Source organism: Sipha flava, unplaced genomic scaffold, assembly GCF_003268045.1.
Source record: "Sipha flava isolate LNK unplaced genomic scaffold, YSA_version1 217_pilon_pilon, whole genome shotgun sequence".
Classification (NCBI taxonomy): domain Eukaryota; kingdom Metazoa; phylum Arthropoda; class Insecta; order Hemiptera; family Aphididae; genus Sipha; species Sipha flava.
This window is the reverse complement of record NW_020272843.1, coordinates 1,583,700-1,607,689: the sequence shown is the minus strand read 5'-3', so window position 1 is coordinate 1,607,689 and position 23,990 is coordinate 1,583,700. Positions and strand designations below refer to the sequence as shown.

Genomic DNA, 23,990 nt, shown 5'->3' with positions numbered 1-23,990 from the left:
ATAAATAAAAAAAAATGACAAAAAACCTGACCGAGAATCGAACCGAATCTTCTCTCGAATTTCTTAAGGAATACTTGCATGAAACAGAAAAAAGATGACGTGCCTCCTTATCTAACACAGTTCGAGGACTTCTACTGGTGGCATCCCAGTTAATGCATTTCATAGATCATCCATACATTTATATAGTATGCATTAACTGGGGGCGTCATCAGCATTAATTCGACACGTCATCTATGTTATACGGCGCCCGAACGAGACACCTCGGACGCACAGGTGTTTAACAATTTTTACTATTATTTAATGTAAAGTGTTTAGATTTAAATAGATAAAAATAATAAAAATAAAATAGATAAATATCTATTATTTTATTTAAATAAAAATCCTAGAGCTATCTCATAAATCTTAAGTTATTTACCATAATTAATCTGGGAATTTTTTTTTTCTTTTTACGATATTGAATCAAATCGTTGAACGTCGTAATTACTTAAGAACGAATACAACAAAAAGGTAAATAATTGACCCCGCACACGAATTCGTATGTTAACACTTGTTCACGGTGAAATTCACAAGTATATAGCGCTGGACGATGACAATGAATACAATATTCACAATAGTCGCTGCTGAAACAATGGGAACTATAACAAAATGGCAGTATAACTGCACAAAACGACACTTACCGTAAGACCAATACAAAATTGATTGAAAACGTGGTTTTACAAAAAAGGCTATAGACGGATGATGAATTCACAAACTTTGCATGTACACAATAGGCGCAACTAGGGGGTGCAATAGGGTTTTTAGCACCCCTGAGTTCAAATGTAGCACTTCTGTTCTTTTTTTTCAAATCTATATAATCGATAGTAATTACAATTAAATACCATTTTATTTTATTTTCAGAAATTTCAGCACCGCAATATTTGGGCTCTAGTTGCATTCATGATGTACACACGAATACGGACCAAACGAGAGAGAACGAGTCGATGTCGATAACATTTCCACGAAGACTATGGCCATCGGACACCGTAATGAAGATAATTGCCTCAGTGTCACTACCTTAAAATTAGTACACGCGAACTTATGAAGCTTTTTGACACTGAGAAGATAACTTTAACTTAGACTGAAACATAACTGAACTTATGAAAATACTGAATAACGAGCGCTATTTTTTGGACATTTTATTTTTTTATATTTTTTTTTTTTTGCGTACGATGGTAATAACGGCATACGCTATTGGCCGAACACCCACGGAGATAAATCGAAGATAATCCTAACCGATACTGCGATAAAGCAACACGCCAGAAGCGTCTAAATACAGTATTTAACCGCGATGATTCTACGCATGCGGGAGTTGTTATCATCAATATTTTGGTGTATAAGCAGCGTGTGATAGCACTACAATCCAATACACGCTTTTTCTAACCCATGTCTCAGATTTCTGAACTAAGACAAGAGTACAAAAAGCGAAAAAAGTACAAACTACGAACAGGAAATTATAGGCCCAGATCAAATGTTAGATTACACTTAGGCAAACTTAAGTTTTGCCGCCCCTTATATGTAAATTCTACACCAAATATTTTTTTTTTACCATATAGTGTTCTAGCTAAAATAATTGAATCTACAAATACATCGAATATTCCAAAAATTAAAGTAGGTAGTATAAAATACACATATATATATATATATATATATATATATATATAATTTAAATCTAAATATATTATATATTTAATTGATATATAATTAATATATATATATTGAATTTATTAATAATATTTTACATTAGCCATAATACGATGGCGTAAGTTACTTTAGCCGGGTAATGTGTACAAAACTACGATTTTAAATGTTAATTGTTTACTTTAGCCATGTTTTGGACTTTAGCTGTAACATGTATATATATTTACATACGTGATTAAGGTCCTTGAGTTATATATTTCAGTAACAATGAATTATTTTGAATTCGTGCAACGTAAAACGTTTATTTTGAAAATCGTTCTAATAAAAATAATTTTCTGTTTATGCGCACGGGTAAATAGATTCTTATTGACTGCTAAGAGTTCGGCTATAAGTATCCTGCAATTGTATTCTACAACTCAAGCACGATATTTAAGGTTTGGGTATTGTCTTACTTGCCCACCATGTGATCGTGACGTACCTATCAAAGAAATTCATGATATTACAAGTGTTAAAATTGATTTTTCTTTTTTTGTAACTCTTAAATCTTATTTACTATATATTCGATCTTAATATGATGCCAGTAATCGCGTTGAAGAACGTGTGTACATTAAAATTTTATGTACTTTCGTGTACAATGCGTTCGAAAAATCCAAACTACCAAATGAACATTATACATTATACGACTATGTGCGCGTATATATACTAAGCTTGTGCGCGCGTGTGTGTGTGTGTGTTTTTTCAATTACAAAATTGCATGCACATTCGAATGAATATAAATATATATAATATATATATATATATATATATATATATATAATGGAACATAAATAATATTTGTGCGTGTATATGTTCACGAGCACGTGCGCTCGCTGGCCCTTGAATCCCGTACTGCGTATGTATATATTATAACAATATATCCGATTCGTCGTACCTAGTATGTATAAATTGCTTTTGGGATGGTCTATGATGGAGTACATCGGATTGAAAACGGGAATGTCATATATTATCTCGTCGGCCGGAATGATTGGAACGTAATTTTTTTTCGTCGTCGTTGCGTCTGAAAAAAAAAAAAGACATTGATATTTTTTTTTTATATAATATGAAAGAATGTATACACAGATACTGCACTAAGCGCACGTTATATTATAATGTACATTTACATAAATATATATGTGCACACATGTATATATCACGTTGTGGGGGTGATATCGTAGAAAACCCGAACGACGTGTCTACGAAACGAATGCATAACACGCGCACAACGGTACTCGTATATATTATTTTCCATTCCGGGAAAAAACCGCAACAGATCTCAATGTACGCGGGTAGAGGATACGTCCATTGCGGATATATTACCGTTACGAGCGTAATATTTTTATACGTTTTCCGACTGTTAACTCGTCGTAAACACAATACATTTGTGTTTTCGACGACGAAACGAATCGTAAACCTTTTCTAGTTTCTTCTGTTTGAAAACAGAATTGATGAACAACCGATAAAATGGATTGTTTTTTTATTTGTATTTTGCTAACACTGAACCCACGTCTATTGATTTAAATATTTTACACATCTATAATGCTCATGCATAAATTTTTTGACCTAAACAAATTGTTGATTAACGTTTAAGTGAGTGTAAATGTGTGACGTGTGTGAGTGCCTATCCGATTTAATAATATAGTCACGGTGCATCATAATAAAATATAAATTAACGAGACTTAACGAAATCGTTCATTCTGCTATAGATCATTTATCATGGATCAGCATTCACCGTTTACGCGTGATTCGGACAAATCTGCAACGGAAAATGTCCTTATTTCACTTTAATGTCGTACCTACTTGTATTACAATAAATACCGCCGAGTCTGTGACTGTTACTTCTGTGTGCACTCTAGTTTCGGACTGGTAGACAAATTATTTTCACTCGCTGACTATTTTGACAGTATGATGATGCGTAATAATTTTCACGTTATCAAGTATAAGTTATAATACTATAAACCACCAGAATAACATTCATTCTTATTTCCAAACCAGGGAATAACTAATATAAACCGAACGGTGAAACCGAAAAGAATGATTTGTTGATGATTTAGATTTTGAGTGAAACGAGGAATGCATTGGTTTTATCATTTGTGTGTATGTGTTTGTGTATTTTATGTCTATGTACACAATTTCGATTGGAAAGATTGTTCCGAGCATCACAATAATAACAGATTTCTGATAAGGAATATTTTTTAGTTGATACATTGAAAGATGTAATTTCACGATTCATCCTATAAATTATTCAATAATTACAAAAAAAAAAAAAAAAACTGAGGAATAGCTAATAAAACAGCTAAATTTACGGTATATCGGTATTAAATAAATTTTAAATATAATTTTGTGAAAAAAAAATTGTACTGAGATGATATTTAACGTGTTTTAAATACTCATTACAAACTATCAGTTTAAGTAATTTACTTTAAAAGTATATCTGGGCACTTTTTAATTTATTAATTTTTAAAAAAGAGTCGTTTTTTTTCGAACTTCTCAAAAATCTTTACCGTCAGGTTATTGCAACGGGTAAACATTGTAATCAATCAAAATCGTCGCTTCTATAAGGGCATCGATAACTTAAATCGCCGACGTTTATTGAAAATTTCGTGATACAGGATTTAAACATCAGGGGTACAAATTTAACGTTAAAAATATAAAAGTTGATGCTTACGGGACGTTTTTGGTGGTCAAATCGGTTTTAATAACGTATGAATTAGAAAAACTGATTTTTTTTTCATACACTTTTTCGAACAACCCAGATAAATGTAATGCAACGACTAAGCCCGGCGATAGGGAGTGTAATACTACCCCACCTACGAACGACTTATTTCTATTACCGAGAACCGTCAGCGATTTAAGTGATATTAGTGTTGTAGACCTTCTATTTTAGAAAATGGTCCTGTTTACAACAAACAGTGATAAACAATAATTATAATGGTATTGTCTCTTCACCGGATAGTTTGGCAGACAGGTCAGTGGTGTTGGTATTCGTTGTGGCGGGATGCCGGGACGAATGGTTAAAGTCGTCCGCGGCCACGGTGGATGTCTTGAACAGGCTGCCATTCGCGTGGTTGGCCGTGGCCGCGGCGTTTGGGTTCCGCACCACTGTGGACGCCGTTTTGCTTTGTCCACCGCTACTGTCCGGCAAACCGACTAGAAACGTAACGACATTTTTTTAATTCATTATCCAATCGATACAATTTTTATGATAATTATTTACTATCAATATCCTTTTCGTGTACCCTTGTTTTAAAACAATTTTCACTTGTAACACATGTTATTCTCGGTATAACAAACCGCGTCACGTCACATAACGCATTATAACCGTTTTATTTTCATTTTCAGCGAATAAAAGTTTATAAATTCAACAATCCGAAAAATCAGTCAACAATGAAAATACGATGCTGCCGAACAAGAATAAGACGTCGTAACGCTATATAAATCAGCTATTTGTTGCAGCAGTCGCAACTTGTTAAAAGCTCTGCATCAAGAAAACGATGAGGCATTAGCAAGATGAGATAATAGGATGTCGACAATGATTTATTTATTTATTTATTTATATTAATTTTTATCTGACCACTAGGCAAACGACTGAAAGACTCTAGAAATACTGTGCAGTGGGTCTAGAATCGGAACAGATCGGACGGTCGGGGAACCGGGTAAAAATATCGAAATTGGTCCAAGTTGAAGCATTCGTGTTGAACTCAAATATAGTTTAAATACAAATCGTAAAGCGGTAAAAAAAAAGTTCCTCAAATTCACCGTAACTCCTTGGGAACGAGCAAGAGCCAAATGACAAATGGATGACACCGCGTTACTATGGTACGCCACGTTAGGTTAGTGACACATAGATCTTACAATACGTTTTCATAAAACATTATAACATCTATGTCGAATCACTATGACGAATGATGCGAAAATTAGTGTCAATGGCGACTTTATTTGCTCATAACCAGATTTAAACTCGTGATATCAACCTGTTGTTACATCGAGTGATATGCTGCCATTACTTGTATAAATGGTAAAACAATTAAATATATTATCGACAAGTAAAGCTCTACAATTTTGCACGGGCCGGCAGTACAGTGTGGGAACAGTAACGAAATGCCCAAGTGTAGACGGACGAGGATGGGTATAGTTTGAAATCTAGGACTTACCGATTACTTTTTCTTTACGTCTAGGTTTATAAAGCTTAGTTATTGTATGTGTTTTCCTTTAGATTCGAACACTCTATTTGCTTATACAAAAAACTATAACATAAGAAGAAGAAATATTAAAAAAAACCGATAGAAATGTGCTTCAATTTGTTGTATCTTCAATGTTTAAATATAAAATTTTTTTTTCAAAGTATAAGAATGGGTCACAAACATGAAATCGATGCACACACAGGAAATTTGATTCTTCAAATAATAATAAAAACAATTGGAGCATACGAGATACATACATAAAAAAACGTGACCTTTTGGCACCCACCAACAATAAAAACATTTAAATAACGTCCCTGTGAGCCGATGATTTGTTCAGGTCTGATATGAATTTAAAATCTCAGTGGGTGGAAAATATAAATCCGGTGCTTTCATTGACCATTAATATTACAACTTTCAAAACATCGAACACTGGTTGTTTAAATTGTTTTAATCTTACGCTCGAGGCGTATGCATTACTCACCACTTATCATACTTAAAGACTTTTGTAGAAACATTAAGAGTATAACATCACCTAAATAATAATATTAAATCGCACACAACTCAGCAGTGAATTTGACGCGGAAAAAATATCATACCTTGAACATCTCTTGTTTTGAAATTGTTTTAAACAAGCGTATTTTCTATAAAACAGCGTGATTAGCTACGTCTTAACGACATGCTCGATAATATTTACAGATTTGACATAACGTCGCATAGAAACTGGGAGTCTTCTTTTAAAAGATGAGGGTACTAAACGATCCCCTAGAACCACTTCTCCTCTGTGTTTTTCTGTACTAAGTATGTTCAAATGGACGATATTTTGTGAACTGCAGATTTGCCTTATGCGGTCGGAATGTTTTATTGATTTTCGCGTTCATTCAGTCGAGCAGGATCACATTATAATAATGATAAACCGGTCGGTCTGGTAAGGATAAGAATATTTATTATTTTCCCGAATGCGAGGTTCAGTTTATAATAACATACTGCGCGGGTTAGTTTTTAGTCTTTTTTTTTTTACATTTATTAGAATATATACGATCTGTAATAATAAATAAAATAAGAATATGAGCGTTTAGATATTTTATAAAGACATGATGGTATGAGGAGAGAAAATATTCAGCGGTACACTTTGACGCGATAGAGATTTTATAGACTATGTATTATCTACAGTTAATACTATACATAATCTATATATGTTTTTTTTTTTTTTTAACTGATTAATTGTACAGAGCTAAGTCACGACATCAGCGTCTCTTTAGCCTTCTCAGTGAGTTTATAAGAATATTTATTAAGTTGAGAGAAAGGATAAGTGGACTCGGATGTTTTACAAGGCGAAAACGGAAGCGCTTGTAAAAGAAAGCGACAGTCTGTATATTAAGATCAGAGTTTTGTGTATGATTCGTTACGTAGAAGGATGCATTAGTTATTTCTCGGAGTGATATGGATTGGAAAGTCTGTATTTTGTTAATGTTTGATTTTTTTACCGCTTTATAAAATCTTTATATTGATTCGTTTTTTGGTCTTGTTTTATTAAATAACGGTATGCCGAATCGAAAAAATATTATGACCGGTCAACTCACAACAATTACCACTAGGACATAAATAAAATGTTTGCACCCCTGTGTTTGATCGGAAAAAAGTTGAAAATCATTGGCGTGGAAATTTCATCATATACGGTCATTATTACATCAAACGGTCCGGGGTTTTCGTTATAATATAGAAAGTTAATATTAAAACATGAACAATACCTTGTCCCGGATTTCATCGGGATCTTTTCGAATTATAATTACTGTTGTATTTTAAACAGGTACCTCTGATCGTAACAATAACAATATCATAGTATTTCCGTCGTTTACGCATGATTCCCGTCACACATTTAGCGGGTACGCATCGCAATACAACCGTCCGACCGCGCTGCATTATGTTATCATGACAATTACAAAGTAGATATAGGTATTAATCTATTAGTCAGGGCTTGAAATCGAAATAAAAAATTTAATTTTAATTTCAATTTTGATTATTGATATTAGTTTTTTTAATTTCGATTTTGGTTTCAAATTTTGATATTTATTTTTTGCAATTTCGTTTTTTATTTCGAATACCGATATTCATTTTTTTTAATTTCGGTTTCAGAAATCAGTATTTTTTTTTTTTCGATTTCGGGTTTACTACAGAATGCTATTCATGGGATATAATAATTTCTCAAACTTTAGTACATCATCAGCATAATAGTGTTGTAGGCTGTAGTGACTGCAAAAGTACAAAATAAAACTATTTTAGGTTATTTAATTGTATATCATTGGTTAAAAGTATAACTCACGGGTAACAGCCAATGGAATATTATAAATTTATATCTTATCCATAATAGTACACTACAAAATATTTTTATATAGTATATTATACGGAATAAATTGTATGTATAAAAAAAAACAATCGCTTGTCGAACGCTGATTCCTTATCGTAAATATTCTAAGAAAACAAAATAGGTACTAGTTATTTATTATTATGAATAATCAATATTATTACCAAATATAGCAATGTCTATGAATTGACAATATAAATAGACCTGTTAGCTGTTGAATTTTAAATTAATTTGATTTAAAATCGTTTTAATTATTAAAATGGTTAAAATGGTTTTGATTTTGATATAAAATATCGATTTTAACTTTTTTTAATTTCAATATAAATTTTTCAAATCATTACAAACCATTAACAATTTTGATATTGATTTTGATTTTCTAAAAGATTTTTAATTATTTTTAACGATATTTGAAATCGATTTTAAGCTTTGCTATTGGTATTATTATTAATAAGGCGTACCTCTCACGACGAAGATCAACAGTACCGTGATGAATATCAAAATAGCAGCGTTGTACAACACCTGTCGTCTTTGCAGCCGAATGAATACTTCGGTCACGTCGATGGCCTCGGTTCCCATCACCTGCGGAAAGATTTAAGCATCATGTATTCCATTTGACACATACTTCATCACCTTTGTTTATAACTGTTCGTACCACACATTTTTTCGAGAACATAATAAGACGATGCTATGACGTACAGAGAGATTAATCCTCTTTTTATCACCTTCTTTATTCATTACATAACTAACATTATTTTAGTCATAATAGGAGTTATCTACTCATTGTTTAAAAATATATATATATATATATATATTATATAGAAAATACAAACAAATTTATAGGAAGATGTTTTTATTTGAAATTGAATACTTGAAAAAATTGAGAATCGATGGCGTTCATTCTTCATCGTCTATACGAATAAAATATTTGATGTCCATATGAGATAGTATTGTAATTCAATAATATTTAACAATAATATATTACGTTGTTATTTCGGATCTGCTGCTGTTCGAAATAGCGACGTATTAAAATTAAAAACTTGCGAGACGACATATATGTACATTTAAATTTCTCGAGTGAATAATAATAATAATAATAATAATAAAAAAACGAAACTCTTAGGTCTAGTGAAATACGGGGATAGACATGGATGAAATTATGTATTGGCCTTTTAAACTTGGAACCAATAAAACAATGCTCTCGAAAAAACTATTCTAAATGAAAGGGGGCGGATGGATCAGTTTATATTTCTAAAGATAGTTTTTATAGTAGGATAACCATAGTTCTTAATAAGATAAATTGAACTTTAATTATTCAAACTTTGACGAAAAAAAAATTAAAAATTTAAGAAAGTCGAATATGTAGTATGCATCTTGATTGCGTATGGACCTTAATCACTAATGAATACAATCTTATATCACCAATTGAACATTTCAAGTGTCTACAAACAGTACAAATGTCATTAAAATATTTCTAAACTAACAACTTGATAAATAACTATTATTGTTTAATCGAAATATTTGACATTTTCATTTTTTCCAAAATGTCATTTTGTCATACTTATAAAACATCTTTGAAACTTCCCAGTATTATTTTTATTTTTTATTTTTTTGTTACCAAGAAAATTCATACAAAAAATCATGAATTCAATAATTGAATAAAAATAATATAATATAATATAATTATTATATTAACGTCTTATTAAAAAAATAACTTCCAAAAGTACCAACCAGAATTCATTTTATGAATTTTACTATTTATATGGACACAATCCGAGCAATCGTTCTGGTCGAAATTATGTATAGGGATACAAAAAAAAAAAAAAAAAAAAAATCAAAAATCTACATCACAGTAAATCCATTTAAATTCCACGTTTTTCAGATTCTAAAACCATAGCCGATCTGTCGATGAACATCACGTGTATAAACGACCGTTAAACAATAATCACGTGTGTTTTATTGGGCTGTGTAAAGCATTTTCCATGCACTAACGGCTTATACGATATATATTTTATGAGCTCTGATATATTTTTTGTAATGATGTAACGAACATTAGCCGTAAATCTGTTAGTTTCGATACGAATATGTATTTAGCATACCATCAAAAATCTACCTCTATTATTTCCTACATTGATGTTAAATTTCTGTAACGTTTGACAAATTCACGCGGTTTGTGATGGAAATCTATATAATAATGTATAATAATGGTAAATTATTCCCAAATTTTTTTTTCTATTAATTCAATATTATGTAGTCTTCTAGTTTATCTTCTAAAGACTCTCTTAAAAAAAAAAAATTATAAGACTTTAAAAGACTGTCGTTCAAGACACTTTATAATTATCTTGTATAAGTTACGAGACTACACTTAATCTTTTTACCCCACACGGTTTACGATTCTGTACAGGGACGATGCATGCAATTTAATACGAAACCAAACACAATAAATCATTATTATAATTTTCTAATCTTTTTTGACAGCTTATTATAAATAAAAAATTATTAAGTATAAATATAGAAATTATAGAGTGTAGAAAAGAGTTATTATAAAAAACGATTATACTTTAAACATAATTAATGCCATTGAATTCTCGATTTTGAACCTGTTACATAGTTTTTTTTTTTAATACCTTTGCTCATATATTTGCTGTGTAACGAAAATAATACTTTTAAACCCGTTGGTATAAGTGTACAATACCATTTAAAAAAGGATATATTATGTCATAATGTTGCAGTATTTAAAACTTTTTATTAGGTAGGTGCTTAAAGAATACTTTTGTGTTTGACTTTATTACTTGTATGATAGTTATATTATTATGTGGTCACAAAAAAAAAAAAAAAATATATGTAAAAACGATAAAAGTATATTTAGAATTGTTATGTTTTGTTCGAATTTTGCATGTGTTGTTATTTGTACTATAATACCGGTATGTAATAAAAAATAAAAATTATTATCAAATGTTATGATGGTATAAAATATTCAAAATTAGCAACATATTATATTGAACCTAAATTAAAAATATATACAAATTATCGTGTCCATACAATAGTATACTGGGAAAAAAAAAACTAAGCAACCAAATGATATTCATCAAAATTGATAATACTTATTATTTATTTATACCCATAATTATTATCCATATACGTGTTGGTCTGAACATCATCATCGAAGTTGTTTAAATATTACGGAAATTAATTAATTCGTACGACCATGATAATGAAGTAAAATAAAATAAAAAGGGTGGACCGAGAAGACGTTTCACCGGACTACCAACCACTGACGATATTTGAAATTTCTCGCCGCCACCGTTCGTTTGTGTGAATATCCGTATGACAGGTTTCAACGCTTAATTTTTTGACATATCCTTGGGTGACCTGTATATCTGTACGCGTGGTCCACTACGCGGGCTTGTGTTATGAAATACACCGTTATAGCTCTAGGTGGCGATCGAATTTCAAACTGTTGTACTATTTTTTAGCATCGCGTTCTGTGCACACACGACGACGACGACGACGACGACGATGAAGATGAAATTTAATTAAAACGTTAATCACACCCCCCCCGTAGAGTATGTATTATTTTCCAGTTGAAATTTCCAGTCGGAAAGGATATGTGGTTCGTGCGGAAAATGAAGTGTTATACAAATACGAAGTGATGGAAAAAAAAATTAAAAACAACGACGGTAACTTTAACTGTCGGTGGTACGGTTTAGGGGGTTAGAAGTCGTAATGCCATAAGTTTTAATCCTGCCAAAGTGCACTCCAAACATTATCATTAAGTATTATTATTATCACTATACACGTGTAATCTGATTAGAGGCCCGTGTGAAGTGCACGCACACAAGCCTGGATTAAGAGAGTGGGCAAGTCTCTCTAGGACCACATGTGTAAAGGACCCATAGCTTTCTCGGATTAAAATCACATTGAGTGATGATTTGTACTTTTTACAATAAGTACAAATACTCTAAATGTTAGTCATAGTATTGTACCACCAGAAAAGTGATATACGTGCACATTGCACACGGACAATAATCATACCTCATTATAAGCGTCATAACCGAGTATTTTGAACGAGTTACTTTTTTTTGAAAAGAAAAAAGTAAACCAAAAGAAAAAAAACTGCTAGATAAACAATGGCCAATAAATCATTAGTAATCATAGGGACTTAATACGCGTCAACCCTGGATAAAAATTTTATTTATGTTCCACCAAATCAACTATTTTTAACTCGCATAGTTTTGCATATTTTATAATTTTACATTTTAAACGCATATTTTTGGGATTTAAGAATACAAATAAATTTTTCGGTCCATTTTTCAACGTTTTTAAAAAAAATTAAGATTAACGGGTGGATAAACAATAAATGATCGACTCGTATTTCTTTGACCTCAGTATTTTTAGATTCAAGTTTGATTAAATTAAGAAAAACCATTGTACCATAGTGTCATATATCAAATTAGTATATAATGTAAAAAAATATTAAATTTAAAAATAACAACTAATAAAAAGATAAAATACATTTTACTTTGCATGATTTGATGTTCTTTTTTTTGGCTAAAATGTATGTTGTTTTTTTTTTTTGTACATACTTTGGTTAAAAATTTAGTAATTAGTTAATATGTCAATGTTACAGTCATTTTAAATGCATAATTATCTGAGCCCTAGCGATAACACTTCAAATATACCGAATACAACTCCTGTATGTTTCAACTTAATATAAAAAAAGTTACAACTTTACGATTCGCTTAATATTGGCGAAACTACTATGTGTGATAAATCTTGGTCGAATAATTATCGTTAACGTGATATTATAAAAGATTTGGTGCACGTTTTATCTAGTCAAGGGACTTATGCGGAATATCCGCGTAACTTCGCCGTGCACATTTATATAGATTAATCGTCATATGTGAACACGATCGTCATCATAATTAATAAATAATACAGTTTCCGCTGCGTCGTCGCCGTCCCCGTACGAAATGTCCGAACGATTAATTAACCAGAGCGAATGTTTCGAAAAACTCTGGTCCATTTCAACTTTTCTACAATGTACAAGCTTTCAATTGCATTTCTTACTAATTATTACGGTTCGTTCGGGCGTTTTTATCATTATTTACGGTGAATTTCTACGTTTCATTACGACGTTTATAATTATACATGTTGCTATCAGATGTCAGTTCCTTTTTCGACTCTCTATGGTTCTATACGGCTGTAATACTTATACGTCATTGATAACCAAAGACTATTCCACATGAATAGACTTCCATCTCAACGTTACTACATAAGTAGACGTAGCGAGCTTTCAATTGTAAGTCTTCAGCTTCAAACGTAGTTTATTTATACTCGTAGTTATGTAAAGTAGATGGCTTATATTTTATTTAATGACAATTCCTGGACATCGGAATAACATAAAAACAATTTTAACTCTTACATTTGTCAGTGATAATTTACCATTTATTTAAATTTACACTAAAATGATGCATATGTTGTCTTCATTACTATGTTTATTTTAAACATGTTTCAAACATTATTTTAACTAAAACAATCATTTTTATAGGAACTAAAGTAGCTATATTATTATACTGGTTGTCTAGACTATTTCCGTTATTAATTTCATAAGACAATTAACAAACTAATAAAGTTTAAAAGTTTTTAAACAAATGTTTTAACTGATTGATTTTCTAATTAGATTAACTACTTATTTGAAAATTATATGAAACATATTTCAAAGGTTTGTGTACTATCTCAAAACAAATAAAAAATCAAAACAAAGCACGAATCAAGGAAGAAGTTTAAAATTATATGGATAAAGTCATATTATGTTTTTAGCAGAGGAGTGAGACTGATTATACTGACCAGAAATGTCCACATGCTTGCCACTTTCGAACTAAATAATAAATTAAGAAGTTTTAATAAATATTAAATTTCTTAATTTAAGTCCACCATGTGCACCTCGGTAACCAAGGACATGTTACTGGTACATATGACTTACAATACTTTACGTTTGATACATCAATCAAGTTAACGTAAATTTCAATAATAAGTGTTTGCTGTGTTGAAAATTGAAATGGCAATATACTGTTTGGTGGAGACGCAGTGTTTTGTTAATCTTCGTTTTCGTTTAACTTTTTTTTTCCGCCATCATTCGTTACTGTACAAACATTAAAGTTCATTAAATTATTATCGGGCGACCATGCGTAATATAGATTTTTACTGTCAGAAATAATAACATGTTGATTATGAATTCATAATGTAGTAATTTTTTATTTTTATTTTGTTTCGTTATTATATTATTAATTATTTTTATGTAGATGAGGAGTTCGGGTGAATCGTTTTAAATCCATTAAAGATTTATGAAAGGTGTAGCAAATATTTATTTTATAAATTTGGGTTATTCAAATGGCTGGTACCGAATGGTTCCCAAGCCCCAACTCCACATGCCGAATTGATTTTCGTTTAAAAAAGGTATTTTATTAAGTTCAGCCGAATTGATTCCCGTTTAATTTTAGATGGTCGCTCTGTGATAAGTTCTTGACATTTTCTTTTTAATGAATTTGTCAATTGTTGTCAAGTGTCAAGTATTGTCATCACCTTCCCTTTCGTGGTTATAAGTTAAGAGTTCATCATATAAACAATCTCCAATCAATTTTGCGTAAGCTTTACATTTTTGTTTTGTACATAATCACCTTTGTATGTTATTCTCTGCAAGGTTTATTTGTAATTGTCAATAATTAGCAACTTATTTCCCTTTTCACTAAAAATAAACTCCATAACAACAAAAAAAGTATAAAAAATATAAATTAAAATACGATTGATGTTTACGTGAAAATAAATTTATAGAAATAACATTGTATTATTTAAGACAGTGCTCACTAATATTATCATTGATATAAACGCGTATATATAAACTGTTATATTAATCAATTGAGGTAACAGAGATAATTTGCTAAACCTCCAATATAACAATTTAATGCCATTTTATTGAGTACATACTGTAGAGTGTAGGTACATTCATATTTTATAGTTTTTCATTTATATTTTGTATAAATTATATTTGTACAACCTACCAATTATTAAAAATTAAAAATTAAATATGTTACTATTTGTCCTAAAAACAAACGAGAACCAATTCGGCTCAATCAAATAGAATACCTTTTTCAAACAGGAATCACTTCGATTACTCTCATTTAAAGAACATTGAGCAGTTAAAATAGTTTTCCGAGTTTGATAATAGATTTAATTAACTAAAGTTGGATATCTATGTTCTAAAAAACAATATTAATTAAACATATACACATACAAAAACAAAAAAATACGTTAAAAAAATTATGCGATTTAAATTAAAATAATAAGCATTTTTTATCATACGAATTAATAATAAAAATGTGTACATTCTAAAATTGTTGTTATATTATAGTTCAACCAATAAAAATACGAAATAACTAAAATAATTTTTAAATAATTGAGCACACGAAGTAGTATACTCTTATTTAAAAGACTCATGGTCATAATGACTTAATTTAAATCCTCATATAAGATAAAAAAATGTAAACGATTAAAAAAAAATTTTCTATATGTATTCATAAGATATAACTTATTGTAAACGGTTTCTAAGTTTTAACATTAAAAATATTTTAAGAACACTAGTGCAGGAGTTTAGGAACTCTTTAATATTATTGTAGACTATGGATGTACGAAATTACATTTTTGAGCTTCAGGCTGTATTCGAATATACTCAAAATATCTTCGATTAAAAAAAAATAAAATAATAAAATATTTCCACAGCGTATTCGAAAATACATTCATCTATTAATGCATATTATGTGTATAATATCTGGTAATATATTTTTTAACGATTTATGTGATTAAATTTATCAAAAGTCTGTTAGTAAATGAATAATACATTACGAGCTACTGTGTATCATATTATAATAACCCACACTCAGGGTTTAATAAAACCGTGACGCTTGCAGCGATGTGCACAAAACGGTCTATATAATATTGTAGCATATGATGGTGTTGTTAAATTTTATTTATTCAAAATCAGTTTTACGATATTTTTTTATTTCAATAAAAATACCGTGATCGGTTTTTAAAATAGTTTTATAGGCGATAAACTGAATAAGATAATATGGTGCCATTAGTGTACTTTTTATTCGAAATAAATTTTCTTTATTACTCTTTACTGTATCATTTCACTCAATATCATTACCGTTGAACTAAAAAAGATTCAGATCATATCAGTATCTAATTGAATTAAATATTAGTTTTCCCAGGGTGATTGGTCCATTAAATATACAGGGTATGTATAATAATAGCAATAAAACAAAAGGTATTAATTATTTAGCACATGCAAATAATATAAATAAATAAAATGAAATAATTAGCCTTCGACGGCACACCGCAGTGTTACATATAAAAAATAATAAATAATACCACAGTAAAATGATTTGGTTTGCCCAAGACAGCAACGACCGTCGGCCTTTACACAGTGAGAATCAATATGGTCCCCAATACTCACATGTAACTGTGTTCGATGGCGGATTTTATCCTACATGACTACATCCAGGATGTGAGTAATACAAAACCGCGCTAAAACTGAAACACGAGAATTTAACGAAACTTTGTAGCACTGAGAACATGACTTGAAAATTAAACGAAACATAACCGAAAACTCGAAAACATGAAATAACGAACACATATTCGCGCAAATTGATAACAACGCAATTACGCACCCGGTCGGTCGCACACGGAGACTTATCACCGCAGTCGACAATAGTTGTGGATACGCATCGCACAGCTATACAATACACGAAAATTATAACACACATTTAAAATACGAAATATATTGAGTAATAACTTGCCGCGTAAACAAAGGTAATTCGGGCGCAACTGTGTTTAGTTTTTAGAGCGCAATTCTTTTGAGTTTTTTTTTCTATTTTTTTATAGACAAAGTTAAGACTGGGACAGTAAGTGAATTTTTGACTGCAGAAACATGATGAACCAATTTTTGAAAAACTTTTGGGTAGTTGAAAAATACCATATTATATAAATAATTTTGGAAAACATATCATACTATACATATCATATACTAATTACAAATTTACAAATCTAACATTAAACGCATAGAAACATATAACTAATCTATATTTTTACTAATATCTCAGTTTCATAAAATATTTGACTCAGTGGCGGTTTTACGAGGGACATGATAGACGGACCGCCCTCCTCCCTCGAGCCACGTAAAAACTAAATGTATGAATAAGAAAACAGTTTACTAAAAATCGTTTTGGCGATAATTTCACATCAAAACTGTTTATTGTTAACAAACATGTTTGCTCCTATAAGTTTGATTGTTAATTAAGATTAAATAAAAAATAATTTTTGATTTGATTTTTTTTATTGATACCTATATTTTTATGTTATGCCATTGTGGTATGAAGTCTAAAGAATTTAAAATTACTTCTCATGTATCAAGCAATAGGAAAAAAATGAATGGGATATGTATGCAAATTGTAAGTATATGCAAAATATTTTCGTCATCCCCCCCCCTGTGGCTTCTCAAAAACCGCTACTGATGTGACTCGTGACGTATGTGCAATTATGGATTCAAATAGTAATCCGCAGATGATTGGTCGCGGACCATTGGCGCAGCTTGATTAAAGGCATCATATAAGCTACTGTTTTTATTAAGTTATAAATTCACCATGACACGAACGCTTACATATTTTAATGTTTGCCGAGTAACATTTAATTAAATTTGTGTTGAATTTACTTTACGTATTAGTATTATATTTTGAAGGTTTACATTAAAAATTATTGATTTACCGTCCCGAAAAAGCGGTCCACTGCGGATTTAATGCACCGATAAATTTTTTTCGATAAAACTTTTGTTAATAGGGAAATGTATCGTATTGAGAATATTATGAATAATCTAGTTCACCATATATTTTATATTTATATTGTTTTTTTTTTTTTTTTAACACTTAACATAAAGTTTACTCGAACAGAGACGTATGTATAAAAAAAGAAAAAACAATTAAACTCTTCCAACTAAACCGAGAGAATGTTTCTTAACAACGGGACGATGTTATTTGTGTATTTCATTTTTAAACATTCTCTAGTCGGCGTGCAAACAAAAAAATACTAACAAAGATATAATTTTTTATTTATTTTTTTTTTTAGCGATTTCGTAACCTCATTCCGAGTTTATAGTTTTTCTAGGTATTCCAGTATTTTTCGATGAAACCCACATTCATAATACAGCAATGATACATGGTTTTAACGTTTCAGAAATATTTCACTCGAATAATTTTAATTGACATTTTAATAGACAACGTTCGAACGATTACGACTGAATGTTATAGTTTATTAATTAATTAATCATATTGAGAGGTTTAAGAGAAGCAAAAATTTATATTTAACGAACTTCAATACTACATGTTATATTATTTTTATAGAATAAACTGTAGGACATGGAATTGGACTTCTTTAAAATTGAAGTGTGAATGTTTTCAACACAGGGTTGATATAAAATATTAAAAGGTACAACCCAAAAAAATGATTCACCTGATAGCTATTCAATACTCCAAAGAAATGTAAATGGTAATACAAAACGTAAACGTTTTTTTTTTTTTTTTGACAATACACCGAATGATGTTTAACTAAAGTATGGTTATTTTCAAAATGCATTTGACACGTTGATCGAAGAAAATAAATCATCGGAGAGGAAAAATATTGAAATGTTAAATACAATTAAAAAGTTGGAATCTGAACTAGCTGGAGAATTCAAGCGTTGCCCTGGGGCGTCGTTTAATTATGAAAACGAACGTTCTAAAATAACTTGGGAAATTAACGATTTTGCGGAGAACGAAAACGAAGACAATAGTTGGTGCGATAAATTAAACGACTTATGTGATATCAAATCGACTGAAAATAACGAATAACCGGGCATAACCACTGACGTTGATAGCGTTGTCAAAAAAGTTTCTGAAAACAACAAAGTGCAGCAAGCGTAAACGAGCAACGAGTTGGCAGAAACCTTTAGAGATAACATCGATTATAGATCAATAGTAAAGACTACCTCGTTTGATCTCGCGGTGAATCAACTAGCTTTGACACGTCAAGTAGCGATGTGACTTGTATATGAACTGAAGAAAGTTGTTGTCATTGACCACCGAGCGGTCATATTGGGTTAAATCCCGTCAACGTGTAGGACCGAATCGAGACGGACAAAAATACAGTGAGCCATATAATGTTTGTGTAATTATGTCCATAAACAGGTTAATAGTAAATTAAAAATTTGTACTCGTATATTTGATTACACCATGCCACGGATCATCAGTCACTTGACGTTGGATGTTTTATTGATATTATTTTAATCGCTAATTATAATTTTATAATTGTATTTTAACATTAGAGAATTAACTCAAAAATAACTAACAAATAGGTTTTTTTTTAAGTTTTGGAACTAGGCACGGCACCAAGTAATTTTTAGACGACGCCTAGGATTACCTGGTATGATATTGATATAGAGATTCTGTATGAGTGGGTTATAATGATTTTGTAGAAATAAATTTAAATATTAAATTAAAAAATTAGACTGTTTAGCTGAAATTTTAAATCTCATATATTAATTTTCCAAATACTCTAATGTACCTGATATTAAAAACATATTATTTTTGAAAATATACATTCCGTTTAAAATAATACACATAATAATAATGGGTGATTTAAAGTCCCTTCGTGTTCGTAGAAAATGAAAAAATTCCATTAGTAAAAATATGTAAATAGAAGATGATGGATTTAAATGGGCATGTACATTCTCGTTTACGCAATAAAACGTACAAACCTTCTTTGGGCACGTTCAGGTGATTCAATATGACTAATTTATAAAGGGTTCCAAAGAACAGAACCGGATTCTTGGATCAGTCTAACTCGTGAAGCACATAATGTTTTAATAATGGACTCATAATTAAATTATTTCGTATTGCGAATCAAGAAAACAAAGCTTGTAAATGCTTTTGAGCATATAATATAAACACGAAAGGAATATGATAAGTTAAGTTCGAATATCATCTCAAGTCATGATATGTATTGATTTCAACAAATTGATCATCATCGATGTAATAATCACTATTAAATTTACTATTATTAATAATTAGTTTTACAAGCGATTGCAATACTATGTCGTAAGATTTAGGTTTATTAAGGTTTTCAATTACTTTTTATAACGTATTTAATTAAATAAATGTATAAAAAAAAACATTACATTTATATATATATATATATACTTGTATAGCGAATGAATTATCAACAGTCACCGGTTTACCATTTACAGTACTTCAACCATTCGTTGAATCCAATATTGGTTTTCGTACACAAAGTATACACTACCTCGACGGAAACGAACGATTATCTAGGTAAACCGTACGCGTTTGTAATGGTGCACGTTATCAGTTTTGCCGGTCTTATAAAAACCATTTCTAGCTACCCCCTAAGACAGAAAAATGTTCGGAAACGGTCTCGGTTTGCTAATACTCACCCGGTGCTGCAGCGAGTTCGGAGAGTTTTCATTGAACTCGACGATGGCCTGCAGACTGGCGGGAGTCGAGTGGCTTTTGGTTAGCTCGGCCGTGCTGCTGGAGCTGATTGGGCCGCTGTTGGCCGGCGAAAACCGCGCGCGGCCGTTCCACTGGTCGCAGACCACGTACCGGTCCAGTATGAAACGTTTCTTGTTCGACCGGCTGGGCATCATTTTCGCGTGCGACAGCAATGGCGTCTCCATGCTCTTGGTAGAGTAGCCGGGTGACGAGTTGACGCTGAATGAGTCGCTCCAATGGCCGCTGTCCTGCAAATGTCCGCAGAATCAATGGTAATTTCGGGTGATAATTTTCGTAACATATGCGATAAACATTGAAAAACCATATTAAATCCTATAAAGCGCTTGAGTTGAACGAGAAAATACGTTTTGAACAGAGGTACTCTGTTGAGATAGTTACGATGATGAAGATGTGAAAAAGTTTCAGATTCGTGTTCGGAGTACAATATTCTAAAAGCGCTTGAAAAATTAACAGAAATGTAACGAAAAAAAAAAGTTACAGAGATGTCGAAGTATTATAATAATGCTCCCAGAAAATGTCGAAATATAACGCAAAAATAATATTTATACAATGCGATGATCTCGATGTATTCATTTATTAATTTTCACGGCTTAATATTCAAGTAATTATGAACACCATTCTACGTATCAATGCCCAAATCGGTGTTTTTGGACTTTCACATCTACCCACGTTGTGTTTGAACAGTTCCCAATACAGAATGCACTGAAGTTTTTTTCTGTTCATGGCCACGAGCAAGTTTAAATATTAATTTGTCTTAGAAAAAATACAAATAGACATTCAGAAAAAAAACACTTTTCAATCGTTTACAAAGATCTATGCTGAAACACATAAAGAAACCAAATGGCCGTTCATTTATTTTATGAGTGCATGGTGATTTTGAATTGGTCGAAATTTTCTTGGGCTTATACAACAGATCTTTGGATACATTTTTCATAATATGTTCAGATGAACCAACGTATTGGACCTATTGAAGATACTATCTCCGATGTATATGTTCACAAACTCACTACATCGCTATTGAAAGTATACATGTTGCTTTACTTATTTCCAATCGATATTTATATTATGGGTTCCAACCTTGTCAAAAAACACCCAAAAATATGTACCATCGAAAAATTATAGAGAAAATGACTACAGAAGCCAATTGTCTACCAAAAGATAGAAAATAAAACAATTAGAAAAAATAAGAAAAATAATGAGAAACGAGCACGAATTATAAATGTTGATAAGGAAGAAAAAAATGTAAAGATTGTAAAAAGATGATATTTTTTATTAATCAGGATGAGTCTACTGTTTTTAAATTATAACCAAATAAACAGAAGAGAAAATGTTAATCACAAAAAACTACTAAAATATAAAAAGGACGAAGTTAGTTGTCACTCTCTTTTATTTAGAACTCTTTAAATAATAGCTATGATATTTCGATAGTTAAAATATTAAATTTGTACAGTTAATATATAAATATAATAAGTAAAAGGTAAATTAAATTAAACATAATGATATATAATACAAACAAAAAATAATATTGGATAAGAATATCATATGGTATTAGTGTATATAATAAAAAAGTAATTGGGGAAAGTTAATTATTTTTTTTTATTTTTTTTATTAATATGTCAGAAAGTTAGTTGTTAAAAAAACAAGAAAGAAACAAGTAATACAATCAGTTCGTTTTTAACAGTAATACAGTGAACATAGACTCGGATGACAAGACCTTTAGTGGTCATAAATGACGGTACACTACTGAGAATCAAACGAACTTTCATGGTAAAAATTGTACTACGTACATTTTAGAGTAGAAAGCTCAAGTTAGCGCAAATTGTATAGTAGGCCACCGGTGACCCTAGTAACCCGTAGATAAAACACGTAATATTGATGTAGTATTTTGTTTTTTATTTTACTAAGCATTTTAGATCATATTATGATGAATATTAGATGAATGAATGAAAATTTGATGTTGCCTACTGTGGAGCTTTTGATGACGGTCTTTCTGTTCCATGCCGTTTACTGCTATAATACATGAAGTGTACTTGGATTCATATTTTTATCAAAATAAACATTCGTATTCTCTACTTACAAGTAGGTATGTTACGTGCGAGTTTTGATTTATTTATAATATTAGAATCTAGGAAATCAAAAGAAAAAGTACGTTATTATAAAATATAAAATAGGGTGAATACGCTTATTTATCTTTCACCTATAAAACACATATTTATCTCGCATCACGATAAGATTATAACAAGTGCGTAAAAGTGTTTGGACCAAGAGTTGGTAAGAAATTTGATGAGGTCCATGTTAGATCGCATCTGATCTTGGACCCAATACACTAATGTTCACCATATAATAATCAAAATAAGTACGGATAGAGCAAGTTCACTATCCTGCATAGTTGTATAAGTTTTTAATAGTGGAAATAGATGATATACATCGTAGTAGTATGCCGCTCTTCAGTTGTTGACTTCGTGATGTATTTGTATAATATAATTGTGTTACAGACAGTGCCGTGTAAAATAAAAGTTCTCAGAAGAAAATGATTTAATCTTCTCAACTCTTTAAAAGTATAAAATGACTACGAGTCATTTATCATTGCCATTGCAGACTTATATCAAATTTTTTCTCCGATAATTTTTTCTTTTAAACCCCATTGCCACCTTTGTCAATTACTTGACTATTATTATGGATTACGTGTATTAAACGTATATATATATGTCTGTTATATACATATATTTAAAACTTCGTAATTTTTTTTTTTTTGTGATTTCCAACTGCTACCTTAACAGAGAAAATCCAGATAATTTAAATTAAAACATTAGAATATTAATATGAAAATTATTATTTAAAAGCTAATCAGCTTATTCTCTGAAATTAATTAACTCTGAACACTTTTGGTCTGTTATGGTTTTTGACGAAATGGTTTTTACTACCTACCACTATAATATTATATTTTCTATCCCGGATGGTTTCACTTTACCTCTTAAACAATCAATATTTAATGGTCAGCACAATAATAACTAATACGATGAAAGTGAAATATTTTCACTGGACTGTACAAGTAACATGCGAAATCATGATGAGCGTGAAGTTGGCCCCCCTAAATCAAGCTAGCGACTCCAAACC

At 30.6% G+C, this 23,990-nt stretch overlaps 1 protein-coding gene across 2 annotated transcripts in view; it reads right to left on the bottom strand.

Moving 5' to 3' along the window:
• Nucleotides 1-23,990, bottom strand: part of LOC112683028 (atrial natriuretic peptide-converting enzyme) — a 197,684-nt gene that overhangs the window by 69,931 nt on the left and 103,763 nt on the right. For both annotated transcript variants that reach the window (XM_025553868.1, XM_025553869.1), the window contains exons 5-8: nucleotides 20,795-21,100; nucleotides 8,718-8,838; nucleotides 4,663-4,863; nucleotides 2,609-2,734 (exon numbers count right to left, since the gene is read on the bottom strand). In XM_025553868.1, the coding sequence (XP_025409653.1) occupies nucleotides 2,609-2,734; nucleotides 4,663-4,863; nucleotides 8,718-8,838; nucleotides 20,795-21,100 (754 nt within the window). The remainder of the gene's footprint in view (nucleotides 1-2,608; nucleotides 2,735-4,662; nucleotides 4,864-8,717; nucleotides 8,839-20,794; nucleotides 21,101-23,990) is intronic.